The sequence below is a fragment of the Eurytemora carolleeae genome, unplaced genomic scaffold (assembly GCF_000591075.1).
Source record: "Eurytemora carolleeae unplaced genomic scaffold, Eaff_2.0 scaffold445, whole genome shotgun sequence".
In the NCBI taxonomy this organism is placed as follows: domain Eukaryota; kingdom Metazoa; phylum Arthropoda; class Copepoda; order Calanoida; family Temoridae; genus Eurytemora; species Eurytemora carolleeae.
In genome coordinates, this window is record NW_019396462.1 from 232,089 (window position 1) to 253,333 (window position 21,245).

Below are 21,245 nucleotides of genomic sequence, written 5' to 3' on the forward strand. Positions count from 1 at the left end.
AGACTACAGGAGGAAGGATTAGTTATTACCTTAGTATAGACTACAGGAGGAAGGATTAGTTATTACCTTAGTATAGGCTACAGGAGGAAGGATTAGTAATTACCTTAGTGCAGACTACAGGAGGAAGGATTAGTAATTACCTTAGTATAGGCTACAGGAGGAAGGATTAGTAATTACCTTAGTATAGGCTACAGGAGGAAGGATTAGTTATTACCTTAGTATAGGCTACAGGAGGAAGGATTAGTAATTACCTTAGTGCAGACTACAGGAGGAAGGATTAGTTATTACCTTAGTATAGGCTACAGGAGGAAGGGAGCGTTGAATACTGCCCATGGTGGTCGACATAGCCAAAAGGGTTGTTACTCCAAGTGCTACCCTGGCAGGTACAGCCTTAGAAAAGGTGAGATATAGGGCGAAACCAAATAAATTCAGTTATTGATGAATGGACTTTAACCGTAATTTTGAATAACACCCCATGCAAAGATAGCAATGCTCGACTCACAATAGTACCCTTAAATTAATTAACCTCCCCATATTTTTTTCTCATTAAATGTATTTAAATCTCTAATGTTGACGCATATCTAGACAGATATGACAAGCTCTGCTTATAGTGTTATGACTGGATCGACTTTAAAGTGTCTTGGCCTTTGATTTTATCTGAATAACTCGCATTTACTGTTTTATAGCTCCAGGCATGTACATTTTTAAGTTATGAAATATTTCTTTTTAGTTTTTAAGAAGTAATTGGCAAAATCCTCGCTTACAACCCTTGGATCAGTATACCTTGTAGTCGAGCCAGAAGGAGAACCAAGATACCACGACAATCATGAAGCAGGGTATGTAGATGGTTACAATGTAGAAGGACAGCTCTCGAGCAAACGTCAGGTCAACCTGAACAAAAGATGTTTTATAATTAGGTGAATCCAAATATTGAATTATCTAACTGTTGTTCAAGTTGTAAACCAATAAAGTCTAAAATTTAAAGCATGAAAATGAAACCAAGGAAACCAGGGTTCCATGAACTAGGTTTAGGAAAGGGATTGAGTTTTTGGCACAAACTCAAATTTTCAAAATCATATATCTTTGTAACCTGATGGTAAATTTTAAATATTTGTAACATGGAATATTTTATCTTACAAAATATAGAAATATCTAAGGTCTATCACATCGGGTTGCGGATATATAGGAATAGAACATCAGACTTTGTGGCAAAAACTCAGTTTCCTCATTTGATATCAACTTTATTGATCAAAAATACTTTTTTAAATGTTACTTTTAATTTAACGGGTCTGGAGACTAAAAGTGATTTAAAAATAAAACCGGTTAGGTTGAGTGAAGTTACTAAGTATCACCCACTTACTAGAAACATTGGATAGAACCAATGTTCTTAAATTGATAACCAGTATTCTATTCAATTATGTCTCATCAACTACACCATTTCACTTTTGGAAACACTCTTTTTTATAATGCAGGTTGACATTTTTTCCACTGTATAATGAAGGGTTGGTGAATGTTGCTATGTGGGGAACTTTCAGATGATAAAATTAACTTTTTTGTTGAAAACTGATGCAAAGTTTGTATCAGGGCTAGCTGCGAGCAGTAAAATAATAAAAAGAATATAATTTTAAAATAAAAACTTTACGACCGGCAATTTATTATTCTTTATATTAATAATATTGATTTATTATTCTTTATAATAAAATGCATTTAAAATTTGAACAACTTCAATTGTTGTCAACAATTCCGATAATTCTCTTTCCAAGTTTTTGATCTTTGTGATTATTTAGAAATGTTTTTGAGAGTATTTTTTAGAATATCATTGATAAAATTAATATAAACTAGATGATAATGTTGCACTTGTACTACTACCTCTAGTGTAATATAAGGTTGTTAATTAGATTTAATAATACAATTTTTCTTTAGAATTCAAGAAAAGTTTCAAATATTAGATTTTCTAATTCAACTCTAATTCAAATGAAAAAGTCTCAAATTAAAAAAGGATTAGTATTAGAAGCTCGAAAACATTATGAAATCGCATCAACATTTTTGAACCTATAATTTTAATATTCTATCACTTTCATTTCTATATAAATAAAATAAAACGCTAAAGCTAAATTTAGGAACAAAATTTTTGTTTTAAAATTTTGTTATGACTTTTTTGATCAATCACTTAACATCAAAACATTTTACATAATTGTTCAGGTAAATTATACAACATACAAAATAAATGGAATTTAACGCAAAAAAGTATCATCTTATTATTCCTTTTCATTGTTTTATAGCTTTTTAATACAAGAGAAACAATTGTAATGCCAAAGTATTTAAAGTCTTTAAAAAATCATGAAAATATTAAGAAATATTTACTTTTATAGGAAACATTGCTAGGAGTAGGAACTGATAAAATACACATGAATATATAAACAAACTAATATTAATCGTTACTATTATCCCCTCTCTCGCTATACTGCTCTTATAATATTAGATTTACACTCATGTATGAGTGACTCAGAATGAAAAATGAACTGGATTTCACCTTGATCCAACACCACATTCTGTTTACATACCTTCTATCATGCTAAATTACTAGGCTAGTGTGAGAATGAAAGCTGAATGGTTTTGGATGAATATGAACGTGGACAAGTGTGGGGATGATATCTGGATGGGTTTGGATGAATATGAACGTAGACAAGTGTGGGGATGATATCTGGATGGTTTTGGATGAATATGAACGTAGGTTAGTATGAGAATGTAATCTGAATAGTTTTGGATGAATATGAACGTAGGTTAGTATGAGGATGAAATCTGAATGATTTTGGATGAATATGAACGTAGGCTAATGTGAGGATGAAAGCTGGATGGTTTTGGATGAATATGAACGCAGACGAGTGTGGGGATGAAATTTGAATGGCTTTGGATGAATATGAACTTAAACAAGTGTGAGGATGAAAGCTGGATGGTTTTGGATGAATATGAACGTAGACAAGTGTGGGGATGAAATCTGGATGGATTTGGATGAATATGAACATAGGCTAGTGTGAGGATGAAAGCTGGATGGTTTTGGATGAATATGAACGCAGACGAGTGTGGGCTGAAATTTGAATGGTTTTGGATGAATATGAACGTAGGCTAGTGTGAGAATGAAAGCTGGATGGTCTGGGATGAATATGAACGTAGCCTAGTGTGAGAATGAAAGCTGAATGGTTTTGGATGAATATGAACGTAGACAACTGTGGGGATGATATCTGAATGGTTTTGGATGAATATGAACGTAGGCTAATGTGAGGATGAAAGCTGGATGGTTTTGGATGAATATGAACGCAGACGAGTGGGGGATGAAATTTGAATGGCTTTGGAAGAATATGAACTTAGACAAGTGTGAGGATGTAAGCTGGATGGTTTGGGATGAATATGAACGTAGACAAGTGTGAGGATGAAAGCTGGGTGATAAATGAATAAAAGGTAGAAATTGACGTGTCAATCTTCACAAGAGTTTTCCCTATACTTATTTTAAAGTGACACTTCGACACATTTTTAGTTTCTCTTCTTTTAAAAAATTTTTTTTTTTACTTTTTAAAAGGGCTTTTTTCTTAAGAATTAACCCCTTTGTGGAGAGGGTGAGGGTGAGTTTTTTATGAAAAAAGGTTAAAATTAGCTAAAATCAATCAAAAATAAAATATCAAAGCTTGGTTCCATGAGAAAAGAATTATTTTAGGGAACGCTAAATTTCAGTGAAATTATATTTTCTATATTTCTAAACATAAATTTTCATAAAATTCGAATTTTTAACTTAAACCTTTCCCTTTAAGAGCATAATCCTGACAGGTTTTCATGCCAGTATAAGAATATTTTAAATTTTTTAGATTGCATGTATTAGCCAATGAAAAGTTGAAAAGTTTACAACTAGGTTAAAAGAAAATTAGAAAATCAGTTTCTGATCAAATTAAAAAGTTACATTCAGAGGCACAACTATAATCCAAAATTCTTGTTTAAAAATAAGAAATGTTCTAACCCCAGAGCAGGGGCTTATGCAGGTACATTTTTCCAGGGGCGTATACAGGGATTTTTCAAGGGGCGTATACAGGGAATTTTCAAGGGTCGTATACAGGGATTTGTCCGGGGGACTTTGAGGCAAAAAATCCCCTGGAAATCATTGATCCAAGTACAAAGGGAGGGGGGTATTGGATTATATATTAGAGTTCAATAAGTTGAAATAAGGGTGCCCTGCTTAAATCTATAGTAAGTTGAAATAAGGGTGCCCTGGTTAAATCTATAGTAAGTTGAAATAAGGGTGCCCTGGTTAAATCTATAGTAAGTTGAAATAAGGGCACCCTGGTTAAATCTATAATAAGTTGAAATAAGGGTGCCCCGGTTAAATCTATAGTAAGTTGAAATAAGGGTGCCCTGGTTAAATCTATAGTAAGTTGAAATAAGGGTGCCCTAGTTAAATCTATAGTAAGTTGAAATAAGGGTGCCCCGGTTAAATCTATAGTAAGTTGAAATAAGGGTGCCCTGGTTAAATCTATAATAAGTTGAAATAAGGGTGCCCTGGTTAAATCTATAGTTAGTTGAAATAAGGGTGCCCTAGTTAAATCTGTAGTAAGTTGAAATAAGGGTGCCCCGGTTAAATCTGTAATTACCTGATACTATAGAGTACATCTCCATTAGGAAAGACTCGTATATACAAGTTAGGAGTAAGAATACTGTGAAATGCTCCAATCTTCTCGTTTCTAAATATAATATTAAAATATTTTAACAGCTTCAATTTCTTCTACATTTTGACATAAACGCATCCTACCGCTAAAGGAACGCTGGTTAAAACTAAAATGAGTCATGAATAGTTATAAATATAACGTCACTACCTTCAGCTATATTGTATGTTCTTGAAAAAAGAATTTGATGTAATTCTTACTCCACGGACAACAATAATGTAAACAGCGAATTGAGCTCCCGTTGGACAGAAAAAGCAAATAATTGTTGGGGTTTGCAGATTATGATTAGGATTTATTTAAGAAACATAAAGTTTATATAAAGAAGTGTCAATTAAAATTATTTCAGTTTCCCTTTCTCATTCATTTTTACCATGTTTCACTTTAACCCTACCATCGATACTCTCAATTATTCCCGCTAAGGTCTATATTAATAAGCAGCGAGTAGAAGTTGAACTAGGCATAGATAGTTGAACTGATTCTTTAGTGCACTCCCATCACGTAGATTTAATGGTTTGGTACTTATCGATCCCAGCAACCAGTGACTTTCGATCCCAATTTTAATCTGCTCGTATTTTTGTTCTATACTTTTTTGTTGGTGGATGTGTTTTAATAAAAAGTAAAAAGAGAAAACTCGTAAAATTTTCAAATTTTTAGTTATAGACCAATTTGCGATTAAATTCAAATTTTAGAAACTGAACGCATCTTACATACAACAGATGCAGTACAATTACCCCTTACCTAGTCCATCAACTTCTCACTATATAATTGTATTGTATTTGTATGTAAATATCCCACCTGAAGAATGTATCAGGCATCCAAACTTTTCCTTCATCCGTCATTGTGAGATACCGTATCTTATCTAGTAGAGGTAATATAGTGAGATACCGTATCTTATCTAGTAGAGGTAATATAGTGAGATACCGTATCTTATCTAGTAGAGATAATATAGTGAGATACCGTATCTTATCTAGTAGAGATTATAGCGATGAGTAAATACTTAAAGATTATTAGGACATGAAGATTAAATATTTGTTGAGTAAGAACCAAAGAACCAGACGGAGCTAAGATTTATCTTCTGTACAATACAAACCAAGATATGTATGCATGTTTAATGTATAGGCAATACAAAAAAAGTATAAAGAAGTGTGTGAGGTAAAACCGAAGTCCAATACGTTGCGACACTTTAAAGTAGAAACTGTCTAACAAATTCTGCACGAACTTTCAGAGTTGTAAACCTCGCGATTGAATTAACTGTTAAGGTGCTTAATTTCAAGTAACCCTCCATGCAAAGATGACAATGCCCAATTCACATCGGTATTCTTTAAACCTTATTCTGATCAAATATGATATTGATGTTTATAATTTAACTCATATTTTTAATTGCGCATTCTCTACAAAAGTGAATTGCGACAGGAAAACATATAGGAATATCTTCCATATTATTGATTATATAAAGATGTCAAGGGGAACGTTCAGTATTGTGCTTTGTATAGAGGGTCGCTTTAAATTACGCTTACAGTCCCTTTAACGGAAACTCTTTCGTTTATAACTTTATTCAGACAAATCAGATTTTTTGTTGAAAAATTACTAATAATTTAAAAAATAAACCTATGTAAGATAATTATAGCAGAAGAATATATTTGCAAGAAGAAAAAATAGTAAAATAAGATGGAGAAAAAGACTTACACAGTTTCCATTTTAGTTTCATAGAAAAGATATTTTTTTTTAAATACTTCGAAGAAATTCAGTTTTCAAAACAAACAGACATGTTTCTACTTATTCTGTTCATCCAATCCTGGACAACGGAATTTCAATATAAAAACGTGGATACTGTTAGAAAATAGAAATAATATCGAATGAACGAAACCATTTTGTTGGAACAATTTGATGTAAATGAAATTAGTTTTTGCCACAAATTCTGATTTTCTAATCCCTAAATCTCTGCAACCCAATGTTCCAATTGAGCGCTGGTTCAAATTTTGAAACACTGAATACGATTTAAAGTGGAACCAACCATGTTTGAATAATTAAACCGCTTTTCCTATTTAGGCCTCGGCTCAAATTCTTTAAATTCGGTCTCAGTTTTAACTGATTTAGATAGACTCAACTTGGCCTTTGGTTTTACCTTACCTACTCATTTATACTTTTTTGTAGCCCTAGACATATACATTTTAATGTGTTTCTTTCTAACTGAAGTTTGAAAGGAATTAAATATATTACATACAAAACCGATTTTTCTGTTTATTATTTATAAAAATAAAAGTTTTAACTATTCAATGTTTTCTCTCTAACTTTGTTGCCCAGAAGAAGGCCAAGATATCGCTGGAAAACCAAAGAAATGACAGCTCTGAACAATAGAAAAATCTGTTTGATTATGTAAATGTTGTAAACTTGGATGGAGTTGATGGATTTATTTATTCAGATGTCTAGTTTCTCAGAGTTCTCAAACATGGGAAATCTGAAGTCAAATTCAAGACAAAGCATTGCATACATACATATATATATATTCTTGTTAGTTCAGAGATAAACTGGTTCTAGAGTTGGCATCGTCAACTAATTCTGTATTTAAGGTTTTAACTTTGTGTCCCAGAGTTTAGACCTATAAGCTAACCATGGTTTAATCCATGTTAACTTTTTCACGGTGGACTAGGGTCAGTTTGAATTAGAACCGGACCGACCCGTTGAACCATGGACTTAGTGACACGGGACATGTACTGGCCCGACCCTATTCTATGCCGACTCAGTTTCAACTTTGATGGCACGGGCAGACTTTTTACAGTACCCGGTTTATCATAGGCCTATATTTGAGTGTTGATCCAATCAAGTTGAACTATCTATTACGGCAAGATCCGAGGCTAAAACTTGTGATTGTACTTAGCTAATAGGACATCAATATCCACAGTAAACAAAACTTAAATTGAAGGATTTCAGTTTAACTCTGGTTTTGTATACAGGATATCCAACAGCAAAAATGCTGAAAATGTTTAAATAATGTAAACCAATGTTAACCACACTAAACCACTACGAAAATTTTAAATCTCTTATTTTTAAAGTAGTCTGGCACAGTCTACATCAGTAAATATAATGAATAATGAGATTTAATTGAAATTGAAGATATTATTTAGAATTTAAGCCTTTAAAGAGAGGCTGTGACGCAGTCCCATAGATGGTTCATTGAGGGCTGTGCACGTTCCTACTTTTTTTTTAATCGTTCCGTTCCGTTCTAGAACAAGGGCCTTCAGCATGATCATTCTGTTCTGGTACCCTTTTTTTCAATTGTTCCGTTCTCGTTCCGTTCCGTTCTTAGTCTAAGAATGATCATGCCGTTCCGTTCCGTTCTTGGCGTTCCCCCGTTTCCCCGTTCCGTTCTTGGTCAAGAAGATAGGAATGCGTTCCTGACTTAGAACGCGTTCCTGATTTAAACGACGCCCAGCTCTAGGTTCATTACAAAGAATTTTGAAGCTTTTCCATATTTTTGATACATTTTCAACAACATTTTCAGTAGTGAAAACATTTTTATTTGGAAAATCAACCATTTTATTTACAAACTAGCTTAGACGGAATAATTGTTTTGCCTGAAAACTAAACTTTCTCTATAAAAGTCACTCAACCCACTCATCTTAAACCAAACTACGGTGGTTCTACTGAATTCTTCAATTTAAGGTACAAGGGATTCATGATTTACAATCGGGTATACAAACAATCAGAAAATTAAAGATTACTACTTTATATAATGATATAGTCTAGCTTGGGAACTCTACTTTTTCTACTTTCTAGTTTTTCCTATAAACGTCAACCTACTCAATTTCAAAATTTTGAGCATCCGAAGCAACAGACAGACAAACTGACCAAAAGATATTTTTAATTTATATAAAGTGATAACCAGATAATTCTGAAATAGGAAGACAACTTTTATAATCTAACTATAACTTTAACAGTCCAATGAGCATTGTACATTGTCCAATGAGCAATTGTGCAGTGTAAATATATCCTAATATTTACCTTCATGTCCTTTCTGAAGTTTATCCTTAAATTTAAGCCTCACATCATTCCACTGTTGACGAAGAGTTATTTGGAAGCTGTACTCCTGAAGAAAAAAAAACGCTTTTTAGGAATTGTATAGTAAAAAATAATTTTTAAACTGTACTCTTTAAACCGGGTTACATACATATTTTTAGACAGGGGAAGGCGGATAAAGCAAATAAAAAATCAGATTTCTGGGAAAAGAAATTCAGTTACTTTCCAAACAAATTCACTAGGTTTCCTAAAATATAAAAAATCAGATTTCCGGGAAAAGAAATTCAGTTACTTTCCAAACAAATTCACTAGGTTTCTTAAAATATAAAAAAAAAATTCTTGATTCAAAACTTTGCAAAAATTATTTTTAGAACTTAGAATATACACCCTTAATGATTTTTTTTTATTACTTTTTGAATGATGAAAATATGGATTCATTTGAAAACTTAAATTAGTATCATAAAAATTGCCAAATTAAAAATATTTTTTTCAAATTCGTGTTTGAGACCCGTATTAATGGTTTATTAGTAATCTGTTTTTGAATGATGAAAATATGGTTTCATTTTTGAAAACTTAAATTAACATCATTAAAATTGCCAAATTAAAAATAATACTTTTAAATTAGTCTTCGAGAAATTCTTTAATTTTTTTCGGAAACCCTCCTCTTCTATCAAACAATGCATTCTCTATATATTTGAAAATAGACAAGGCATCTAAACAAACAATTCAAAGTTTCAATACAAAAATATTTAGAAAGTTCACAAGCTTAAAACTGTAATTTCAGTTAAAAAATTCGTAAAAATTATTCAGTACGATTTTTTTTATTTCTAATGATTTAGTGATAATTATTGTGCTCATTCAAAGGATATCGATCTTTCTTTGTCTTTTTAGTTTATTTATAAAGTTGTGTTAACTAAACTTAAATATTAATTTTTCTGGACTATAATTTTAGTTTTGCAAAAACTAATCAAAAGTTTTTCGATGAAAATTTCTGTTGCAAAGTATTTTGTAAAAACACTTTAAACACTTTAAACAATAAATAACTTATTAATTTATTAATTATTTACAATATAATTTATGGAAAACGAATTGTGCTAGTCAGAAGAAAAAAATAACTTTAAAGAAAGACAAATTAAGGAGCTCTTGAAAAAATTACACAATGACAATTATGCTACTACATTTTCTTTCTCATGCAGTCACTTCATAAAATTTCCAAGATTTTAAATGTACAAATATAATAATGTTTACGATAATCAGCTATTGAAGACCACTGCCTTCAAGAGGGAAAACCCCAAGGTGGATGGATTTTACTCAACCCAAGGCCATTCAAAACCCGTGTCTTAACTTCAGCTTTACTTCGGTTTAAGAAGTCTCAAAGACCGGGGTTTACTCGAGTTTAATCATTTAAAATCTTAGCTCTAAACTTAGACTGCAAGGTTTTTTTTCTCTGTTTATCTATGAAACCCAAAAATATGCCTAATGGTTGAATACAGAATTTTATAAATGATGTAGGAAGTTATTAAAGTAATAATGTGCCAAGACGTGAAAAGCTGAAAATTATGAAAAATGTGACAAATTACTGAACAGAAAATAACCACTTTGTTCAGGAACAGAGACAGTCATGAATCATTTCTCTTGAAAAAAAATATTTTGATAAAAAAAAATTTTAAATTTTCTATATCTTAAAAAACAATTATTCTTAACAAGGGCATCATAATACAACAAACACATTCTTTCTTTAACATATCATCATAACAACCACAGATTTAAACTATGAAAGGATGTTTTCAAAGCTCGACATTTGCAGTACACTTGTTGTAATCGTTATTTTCCTGAACTGTAGTCTCCTTCTTTAAATAAAACTTTTCATTTGGGGTATAATTACAAATTGTATGCCAGGGGTGTCTTATAAATATTTTTGCTTTTTTGATTGAGGGTTAAAATCTCCACTTTAGAATTTTTTAATCAATAAATACTTGATTTTACAATTAAGATGCATTTCTTTTATATATTTTCAAACTTCTGTACTAAACCTGTCGATTAAGTATAAATACAGTCAAGGAGAGTAATTACTAGACAATGCTCAAATATAAATCTAAACGAAAATGAAAATATTTGTTTCAAACATTAAAAAATGTAAGAGTTTTTATAATATTATGATAACTTAAATATTTAATTAAAAATTCGGTGATGGTGATGGACCAAACCTCTGTAGAGTAAAAAAGTAGATATGTTAGTTCCACATTTATTAAAAATATAATTCGGTCTGGGTTGAAGGGGGTTCCTGGCGTGTATAGTACACTCTGGGAGTTCCTGGTGCAATCTGGAGGTTCCTGGTGCACTCTGGGTGTTTCTGGTGCACTCTGGGGATTCCTGGTTCAATGTGGGCCGGGTTCCTGGTGTCACTTTTGTGGAATGAATCCAAAACAAAATGACCAAACTGCTGTTGTGAAAAGTATTTGTCTTTTGTTTTAGATTGTATTCTTTTTTATCTTAAAGGGACTGTAAAGGACTAATGAAAGGGGGTACAGGATAAAACCTAAGAATCTCAGATTTTGAACGATACCTGTCTGCAGATTTTGTATAAAAGTTGTAGCATTAAACAGATCATATTCAACAATTACGCAACCAATCTGAAAACGACTATATACCACAGCAACCTGAAAATCTCAGATTTACTCCTGTTGATCTGTTTAATGCTACAACTTTTATAAAAAATCTGACATATGTCCGTTTTGGATTAATTTTGACACAGTTTTATGCCAATTTCTCGAGACAGAAACATTATATAGATGTCTTATAGGTATCGTTCAAAACCTGAGATTCTTAGGTTTTATCCTATACCCCCTTTCATTTTTCCTTTACAGGCCCTTTAACTTTGAAATAAACGCATTTACGGTAAAATTATAAAAAGTAATATTATACTGCTGATGAAAATTTGTTTAAAATACCCTCTTCAATAAATAAGTTTCTTTTGTATGAAGCTAATTTTAGCATTATATTGTTTGTTCAGTTTTCAGAGCCTAAAACATGGAATATAAAAACTTGGTAAGCCTTCTAATTAATGCAGTCAAAAATATTGCATGACAAAAATCTTTTTAACAAAAAATATATTTTTATGTGGAATTTTTACTGTTATGGTTGAATTTAATTCAAATTACTTAGTTTTTTTAGTGTCTCAAACTTTGAATTTTAAAACTTGGTAAGCCTTTCAAATAATTTAATTGCATATTGCATAAACAAATATTAATTATTTTTTGGAATTTTTATAGTTATTGTTAAATGTAATTGAATTTACTAAGAAAATGTGTATGTCTAAACTATAAGTTTTTCTTTAGTTTGTTGAGCAGGAAAACTGTTAGTTAATGGAGCATAATAATGGTTGCATACAAGACTGTATAGCAATTAATACTGGTTTATACCAAACAATAACAATAAACAATAACAAGATAAAAATAGAGATAACTAGAAACAATTAATAGAAGGCAAGATAAGTAGAAAATACAATTATTTTAATTTTATCAATTTTTCCTGATTTATAATTGAAACTTTACTAAATAACTTTCACATAAAGAATGAGAATCTCATAGTTCATCAAATCTCTTTAAATATCTTTCTCAAGTTGGATCCTTATGTTTAAGGTTGAGAAGTTTTGGACAGGAAGAAAATTTCTAAACCAAGCTGTTTTTGCTGAAAAGCAGGAAACGTTGAGAGCATTTACCGCTTGCTTGCATGGAACCAAAAAGTTGACATTAATCTTTTTTTTGACATCGCTGAGAGGTTTTTTTCGTGTATTTCAAATATACACAATACTAGAATTACTGATAAACATCGCTTTTGTTTGATGAATGTGTGAAAAATCCAGTACTAAAACTTAGGAAAACTTGTAATTCAATTACGATTTTTTCCTCTTATAGAATCTTTTGAAAACCATATTCTAAAACCGAAAAAGAATTCATTTAAATATCTAGTGAGGAATTTCTACTCTATCCGTGCAAAGAAAGAGGATTATGTTGTAGAAAATATATTTAAAGGGACTGTAAGCGTAATTTCAAGGGACCCTCTATTCAAAGATGGCAATGCCCGATTCACGACGATACCATTAAATCCTTCAAATGATCATTTTTTTCGGACTTATTCTCATTAATCAAAACAAAAAAGCGTTCAATTGCTGAACAGTATGTTCGCATCAGCTGTGTTGAGGTCAAACTGTACACAGCGTACATCGCATTTTAGAGGCATTCAAGTGGTTTAAAGGTTTTTAAACATAGAGCTCTCTTTCCTCTGTGCCCTGTCTGTGAACAGTGAACACTGGACAGATAATGGTTTAAAGGTACCGTTGTAAAGTCTTTGCAGGGAAGGTCACTTGACATTACGCTCACAGTCCTTTAAAGTAACTTTGGTGAATTGTAGCAAGTTATCCAAATAGATTCTACAATAAATGGCAACCTATAGAATTTGTACACTCTCTTGGTACAGCTGTACTCTGTCCGGCAAAATTATTAATAATAGTGATAATCTTTTAATTATTCTTGGAAAACATGTCAACTAATATGGGAAAATTTCGTTCTCGTTATATTTGACACTTGTGACGTCATGTATAATTGGTCCATTTCTCTGTTGCCACCACATTGTACTTGTTAATCTATTTAAAGTTATCTTTTTAGATTTTCAGAACTTAAATTTTAAATACTTTGGAGCGAAAGTTAATGTTTAACCCTAACACGATTGTGTGGGGGGGGCAGGGGGGTTCTCCCTCCCAATGATTTTTACACTACAGCTTTCAAACATCTTCACTTTTTATAAACAGATGTTACACATTTTATATTGCATAAGGTAGGGTAGCGGTCGTTCGCAAACCTATCTGACAAATTTTTCTCTCCAATTGACTCAAAAGAGAATAAACCCTTTAAAAGACAAATTTTTACTAATTTTAGCATTTTCTCTAGTAGGTATAATTTGCTTGAACCAAGTTCAGTATGGCTCCGATGAGAAACAAACTTCTTTAACTAAAGTTCTAAACATACAGCTGCAGGCAGCATGCTGCTTACCATTTTTACATCATCAATCTTCGAGAAGCTTCTGAAGAAGATATTAACATATACAAACGTTGCTTCATCTAAATACAAGAATAATATTATAGACAAGATTTATGGAGATATAATAGATATAGGATCTAAGCAATCTAAACATAATTCATTCTCAGAGTCTGTACTTTCTATAAATCGTCAAAACAGCTGAACCGAATGAGTCACATTTTGTAATATGGCCGTGACGGAACCCTGCATGGGTAATCGACGACATCATTTCAAATGAACAAGAGTTTTGAGGGAATGGGATAATCTGGAAATGAAGATATGCTGGTTCCAATTCTCAGAATCTTCTAATTTTGCAGACACAGTCTTTGAAACTTAAACAGAAGAAAATCCACATAAATAACTCAGAACCACTTTTCTGGACGCAATTTTAAGATTTTAGAGATAAAGTCTTAGAGTTCTTAAAGTTTAAATTGCTAACTGCTAACTGATAACTGGTAATTGGTAAGAGCACGGGTAAGAGTTCCTGTTTTGATAGAAAAGTAAATGATAACGATTATTTAATCAATTTAATATGATCTGGGACATTTCATAAATCTACTTTTCAAGATTTGTTTTACATATTTATCAGTTCTTTTATGTCACCTTCTTACAATTATTGTATCATTGTTTATTACAGATGTTTAGTGCTTTAGAGATTACTGAGTTATAATTAAGTAAATTAAATGTAACTAGACTATTAGGGACCGACCTAGTAACTAGACTCTTAGAGACCGACCTAGTAACTAGACTATTAGGAACCGACCTAGTAACTAGACTCTCAGGGACCGACCTAGTAACTAGACTCTTAGGGACCGACCTTGTAACTAGACTCTCAGGGACCGACCTAGTAACTAGACTCTTAGGGACCGACCTAGTAACTAGACTCTTAGGGACCGACCTAGTAACTAGACTCTTAGGGACCGACCTAGTAACTAGACTCTCAGGGACCGACCTAGTAACTAGACTCTCAGGGACCGACCTAGTAACTAGACTCTCAGGGACCGACCTAGTAACTAGACTCTCTGGGACCGATCTAGTAACTAGACTCTCAGGGACCGACCTAGTAACTAGAGGGACCGATCTAGTAACTAGACTCTCAGGGACCGACCTAGTAACTAGACACTTAGGGACCGACCTAGTAACTAGACTCTTAGGGACCGACCTAGTAACTAGACACTTAGGGACCGACCTAGTAACTAGACTCTTAGGGACCGACCTAGTAACTAGTCTCTCAGGGACCGACTTAGTAACTAGACACTTAGGGACCGACCTAGTAACTTGACACTTAGGGACCGACCTAGTAACTAGACTCTTAGGGACCGACCTAGTAACTAGACACTTAGGGACCGACCTAGTAACTCTTAAGGGGTTTCTTTTGAATTATCAAGATAAATCTTTAAAATGTAAATTTCAAAAAAAATGCAAACAAACAATTCGGGCCCAATCGGTTCAGCTGTTTCGACGATTAAACAAGAAGCAGAAACATTTTGATATATTTAACATGTTTATAATTGTGATATCATGATAAATGAATTTTTCCATAGAATTTATTATTCTATTCCATTTAAAGTGTGATTTTATTAACTAATAGACAATTTCTTGGCTGTCAGGACTAATTCTTTGCAATTAGTAACACAAAGTATTTGACAGTTATCCAATGCAAATAATCCGCTTGCTTGCTAAAATAATTTCATTATTACCTGCTATATGAGGATTAAAGGGAAATTATATTACAAAGTTTGAATAAGATGTCTGAAGAAAAATTTCAATTAAGGAATTGAGCTTTTGCCACAAATTCAAATTTTAGAATCTTTATATCCTTGCAACCTGACGATGTAAACATTTGACATTTCAAACCTAGATTATTTGATCTCGCAGAATTAATAGTTTGAAATATCTCCGGTCTACGATATTAGGTCGCAAATATATAGGAATTGGAACAGCAGAGTTTGTGACAAGAACTCAAGTCCTTTGTTTAAGAAAAGGAATAGAAACAATGGAAATCAGAGTTTGTGACAAGAACTCAAGTCCTTTGTTTAAGAAAAAAAATAAAAACATTGGAAATCAGAGTTTGTGACAAGAACTCAAGTCCTTTTTCAATAATTTGTTTCCTACAACTTTCTCGCTAGACCCCTGCCGGTTTATTAGTACCTTGTCGGTTTATTATACCTGATCTCTTGACCCCTGCCGGTCTATTGTACCTGATCTCTTGAACCCTGCCGGTCTATTGTACCTGATCTCTTGACCCCTGCCGGTCTATTGTACCTGATCTCTTGACCCCTGTCAGTCTATTGTACCTTTTCCCTTGACCTTGTCGGTTTATTGTACCTGATCTCTTGACCCCTGCCGGTCTATTAGTACAGCTGTTCTCTTGACCACTGCCGGTCTATTTTAAAAGTTCTAATGACCACTGCCGGTCTATTGTACCTGTTCTCTTGACCACTGCCGGTCTATTTTAAAAGTTCTCTTGACCACTGCAGGTCTATTGTACCTGATCTCTTGACCCCTGCCGGTCTATTGTACCTGATCTCTTGACCCCTGCCGGTCTATTGTACCTGATCTCTTGACCCCTGCCGGTCTATTGTACCTGTTCCATTGACCCCTGCCGGTCTATTGTACCTGTTTTTTTTACCACAGCCGGTCTATTGTACCTGTTCCGTTGACCCCTGCCGGTCGGATTCTAGCATCGTATATTTTTGGGCCCATAATCTCATCCAGAATGTTCTTTTCAATCTAGATCAAATATTTATATTCATAAATCAATTAGAAATTTAGTATCAGATACTAGTCAATCAAAAGCAGACAACAAATATCTGTTGTTAGTAAATAAATATGAATATGGTTTGAAGTTAAAAAAAAGATGCCTGGGAAACACAAAACGCGACTGTTTCAAAATATTTCTAGACTTTTTTTATAATGTTTTAAAAGATACCTGTCTGTAGTTAACCTCTTCTTTTCTATATCTTCTATTAAAGAAATTGCTTCCATTGCTGAAAAAGTTATTAATTAATATTTTGCAAATAGAAAACATCACCATTATATATCAATTCGGCAGTATATGTTAATTTTAGTTTTCAGCTCTGAAAGTCGCCTATTTAAATAGTTCTCTTTTCGCGGATTTTGTAAGAAGAAAAATTGATTTATGATCTATCCTCTGTAAATTTAAACTTAAGTATTTTAATTTTTAAATCAATCGAAAACATTTTTTTTGCGCAATTTTTCTGCCGTTAATCTTTTTTGTTAAAAAAGTATAGAAATGTTTTGGCCTTTAAAATATTGCTAACCTATAAATAATGGACTGCGCAATGAAAAGCAGGATTAAACATTGCTGATACAACATTTTTATTTATTTTCCTAACCAACAGAATACATTGTTTTATCTGAAAAAAAAATTAAGTTATAATTTAATTTTTATTTTGGTTTTTATATTTGCACACTATATCATTAACAATAACTCAACAACAAAAAATTTTAAGAATTTCCCTCCTTTTTGGAAAATTTCATAAATTTATAAAAACTAAAAATTATTTGTTTTACAAAGATTAGTTTAAAAGTTGTTACACCTGTTGTAAAAGTATGAACAGTATGCTACTAGTCAAACAATATTTATTTTATTTCTCAACACAAGAGAAACAAAAGGAAACTGAAGTATTGTGCATAAAGCTGAATATATCGAAAAAATGTTATTGATTTATCAATCATTAATAGCTTTTGAAAAAAAAAATTGAAAGATTGAAATATTTATTGCCAACTAATACTACAAATAATAATAATACCGTGCCATTTTGAATTTTGGTCGGGTTACTATATTAATTTTACTATGGGTTTACCGACTTATTTTTGTTATACAGTGAGAACTAGAAAATTGCGGAATAGAAAAATGACTTTAAAGCAATCTTTAAGTGTATATGTTACAAATCAAAAAGCTTTACTATATGTGTTTAAAGGTATGTTTTTGTAAAATGATTGGTCCTAAATGATTGGTCCTGAATGTAGAGTTTAATTTTTTTTAAAGTTTTCTGGTTCGCACTGAATAAAAATAGCAAGATAAAGATGGATAGAACTAGTCAACAAGAAAGCTAGCAAAGAAGCTAGTTTTAAAAATAGCTAGAGAAACATGTGTAGAACTTGTTAACAAGAAACCTAGCGAAGAAGTTAGAACTGGTTAACAAGATAGCTAGATATAGCTTGCTATAAAATAGCTAGACAATGATGGGTAGAACTAGTTAACAAGAAAGCTACGTAGAGTTAGCTAGCTAGAGCTGGTATTTATCTATATCCCTAGAAAGTGCTGGGTAAGCTCCCAGGGATTATCCCCAAACTCCAATCCAGGGTTTCCAGATCCATTCATTCATTCATTAATCATTCATCCTTCCTTTACATTAACATCTAGCAGTGGTCCTTTTTTAAAATTTCATTCATCCTTCATTATTAAATTTTTTCATTCATAATTCTACATTCATTTAACATTACTTTGCATATTAGCATCTATCATTGGTCAATTTTTACATTTCATTCATCATTCTTTACTTATTTTTAGTTGTTCTTAGAACTGCGTTCATAATTCATCATTCATCATCAATGATTGATACAATATTCGTCATTAATCATTCCTATTTTATCATTCACTATTCACCATTCATGAATTTCCTCTAGGAATCTTGAAATCTTTTCTTCCCCCTTATTCCTTATCAATATCTTTTCCATCATTCATTATTATTTTCAATAGAATCTATCAAAGACTCTCAGGCCAAATAACATGACTGGAATTCGAAAAGGATATTATCAAAAATGATTTTTCTATTAAAATAAACACAGACGCATCTACTGTATTTTTAACTTTGATTTTTGACCTTGAATAACGCGGACTATCTTTCATTTATGGTGTCATCAAGCGAAAGATAGAGAACTAGACAAAAATATTTGCCATTGGGAAATTAATAGGCAATAGTGAAAATATTTTCGATTTTGTCGAGGTAAGCTGTCTTGTCTCACAATATTGGTTTTAAATATAATTCAAAGTTTAAACACTACAGGTTTCTGTTAAACATCAGATTTTACTAAAATTACTTTTATAAAATAGATTTTTTTATATCCTTCTGTTTTCTTTAGATTTTTTTTATCGTTTTTGGAAGATTTGGCGTTCTAAACTGTGACAGTACAGTCTAATCCAAATTCTTATTTATTGTGAAAGAAAATACATTGAATAATTTTCTATGGCATAATAAATCAATTATAAATAAGAGAAAAATTAAGAAAAAACATATTTTCCCAAAAAGAGCTACATTTATATAACCTGATAAATGTTTTGACATAATAAATCAATTATAAATAAGAGAAAAATTAAGAAAAAACATATTTTCCCAAAAAGAGCTACATTGATTCCATTCATTTTTTTTAAAGTTACAATGGCCCAATAAGGGGTAGAAACTTATTTTGGAACAGAGAAGTTTAAATTTTTCAAAAATATAAATCCCACAGAAACTATTGATCTGCCAACATTCGCCATAATTTACCAATTCAGCATTTGTTTTTGTTTATGTACAACCTAACCAGCATGTGCATATGTTTCTAATTATGAGACCTTTTTTCGAAAAGCTTTTGAGGAGAAACTAAAATGTTTTGAAGTTCCATTATATAACCTGATAAATGTTTTGAAGTTCAATTATATAACCTGATAAACGTTTTGAAGTTCCATTATATAACATGATAAATGTTTTTGAAGTTCCATTATATAACATGATAAATGTTTTAAATTTCCATTATGCAACCTGATAAATGTTTTGAAGTTCCATTATATAACCTGATAAATGTTTTGAAGTTCCATTATAAAAATGATAAATGTTTTGAAGTTCCATTATATAACCTGATAAATGGTTTGAAGTTTCATTATATAACCTGGCAAATGTTTTGAAGTTCCATTATATAACATGATAAATGTTTTGAAGTTCCATTATATAACCTGATAAATGGTTTGAAGTTCCATTATATAACCAGATAAATGTTTTGAAGTTCCATTATATAACATGATAAATGTTTTGAAGTTCCATTATATATTATAATTAATGTTTTTAATTTCCATTATATAACCTGATAAATGTTTTGAAATTCCATTATTTAACCTAATAAATGTTTTGAAGTTCCATTATATAACATGATAAATGTTTTGAATTTCCATTATGCAATCTGATAAATGTTTTGAAGTTCCATTATATAACCTGATAAATGTTTTGAAGTTCCATTATATAACCTGATAAATGTTTTGAAGTTCCGTTATAAAACATGATACATGTTTTGAAATTCCATTATATAACCTGATAAATGTTTTGAAGTTCCATTATATAACCTGATAAATGTTTTGAAGTTCCATTATATAACATGATAAATTTTTTATTTTCTTATACATCACAAAAACTTGAGGAACACATATAGAAATATTAAAAAAGCTTTCTATGCAAAAAAATTAAGCCCCCGTTTTATTTTATAGAAGTAGGAAGAATTAGAAAGAAATAACTGATAATATATCTTTATAGTTTTCCTATTTCATTTCTCAATCAATTGTTTTTGTTTTACAACTTCCTCAGTTCTTGTCGTCTCTCATTTGTCAGGAAAAACATGTTTTTATTTTTAAACTTTCTGTTTAGCAAGTAACAATCTTTTTTAAGCCAAGTTCAACCTTGAAATGATTCGTAATGTAAATGTAAATCAGGGTAACATAAACCTTTAAACGACTTGCAAAGAATGCCATCTAACCCAGTAATTTAGTAAAATTTGAATTAGTTGTCTCGAAGTTTGCAAACTTTTTAAAAATTAACGAAACCGTCATGAAAGGGCGACAAAAACTTTATGCCTGGTCTTTAAATAGAGTTTGGGCGCACATTTTCCCATGCATGAAACTCTGCTTTAAATCAATTATGATTTTATTAATTGTCTTAATCATTTTTGTGTAATTCTAAACTCTTAATTTTATCTATTAAAATGAAATGCGAATGCAATGCTAATTTTTCATTTTGCTTATCGCAATTGTCCAAAATCAACTTTTAACCAAGGCAAAATGTCAAATTTTAAACTGTTTTTACTTCTTAAATTGTTGTGCTATAAACCTCTAATTTATATTAATCAAACGGAAATGTTTCATCAATTTAAAAAATGTCCAAAATAAAAAAATGAACCATGGTGTGTGCTTTCATGTCAAAAAGGGCATTTTTCAGAGACACCCTGTAAATCTTTCTTTAAGTCCTTCCGACAAGCTTGGTTCCCTGATGTATAAAGATTCCCATTCCTATCTCATAATATAGTTTGATAGTTTTTGTTTCAACAATAACAAACCAGATCGTATACAAAAACATGTACTTCACAAAAAACTTTGTTCGATGGCCGTCACTTTCGGCATAAAAAATATAAAAATAATAAAGAAATATCCCCCCCCCTGTCCCCTTCA

At 31.5% G+C, this 21,245-nt stretch overlaps 1 protein-coding gene across 1 annotated transcript in view; it reads right to left on the bottom strand.

Annotated features, from left to right (window-relative positions):
- LOC111703730 (glutamate-gated chloride channel) overlaps positions 1-17,180 on the bottom strand; it is a 31,985-nt gene extending 14,805 nt beyond the window's left edge. Inside the window, exons 1-10 of the mRNA XM_023475766.1 lie at positions 17,089-17,180; positions 16,737-16,794; positions 16,456-16,537; positions 13,778-13,845; positions 8,712-8,796; positions 5,505-5,568; positions 4,638-4,727; positions 3,794-3,815; positions 784-939; positions 289-390 (exon numbers count right to left, since the gene is read on the bottom strand). Of these exons, the coding sequence (XP_023331534.1) occupies positions 289-390; positions 784-939; positions 3,794-3,815; positions 4,638-4,727; positions 5,505-5,568; positions 8,712-8,796; positions 13,778-13,845; positions 16,456-16,537; positions 16,737-16,794; positions 17,089-17,144 (783 nt within the window). The 5' untranslated portion in view covers positions 17,145-17,180. The remainder of the gene's footprint in view (positions 1-288; positions 391-783; positions 940-3,793; positions 3,816-4,637; positions 4,728-5,504; positions 5,569-8,711; positions 8,797-13,777; positions 13,846-16,455; positions 16,538-16,736; positions 16,795-17,088) is intronic.
- Positions 17,181-21,245: the final 4,065 nt, after the last annotated feature.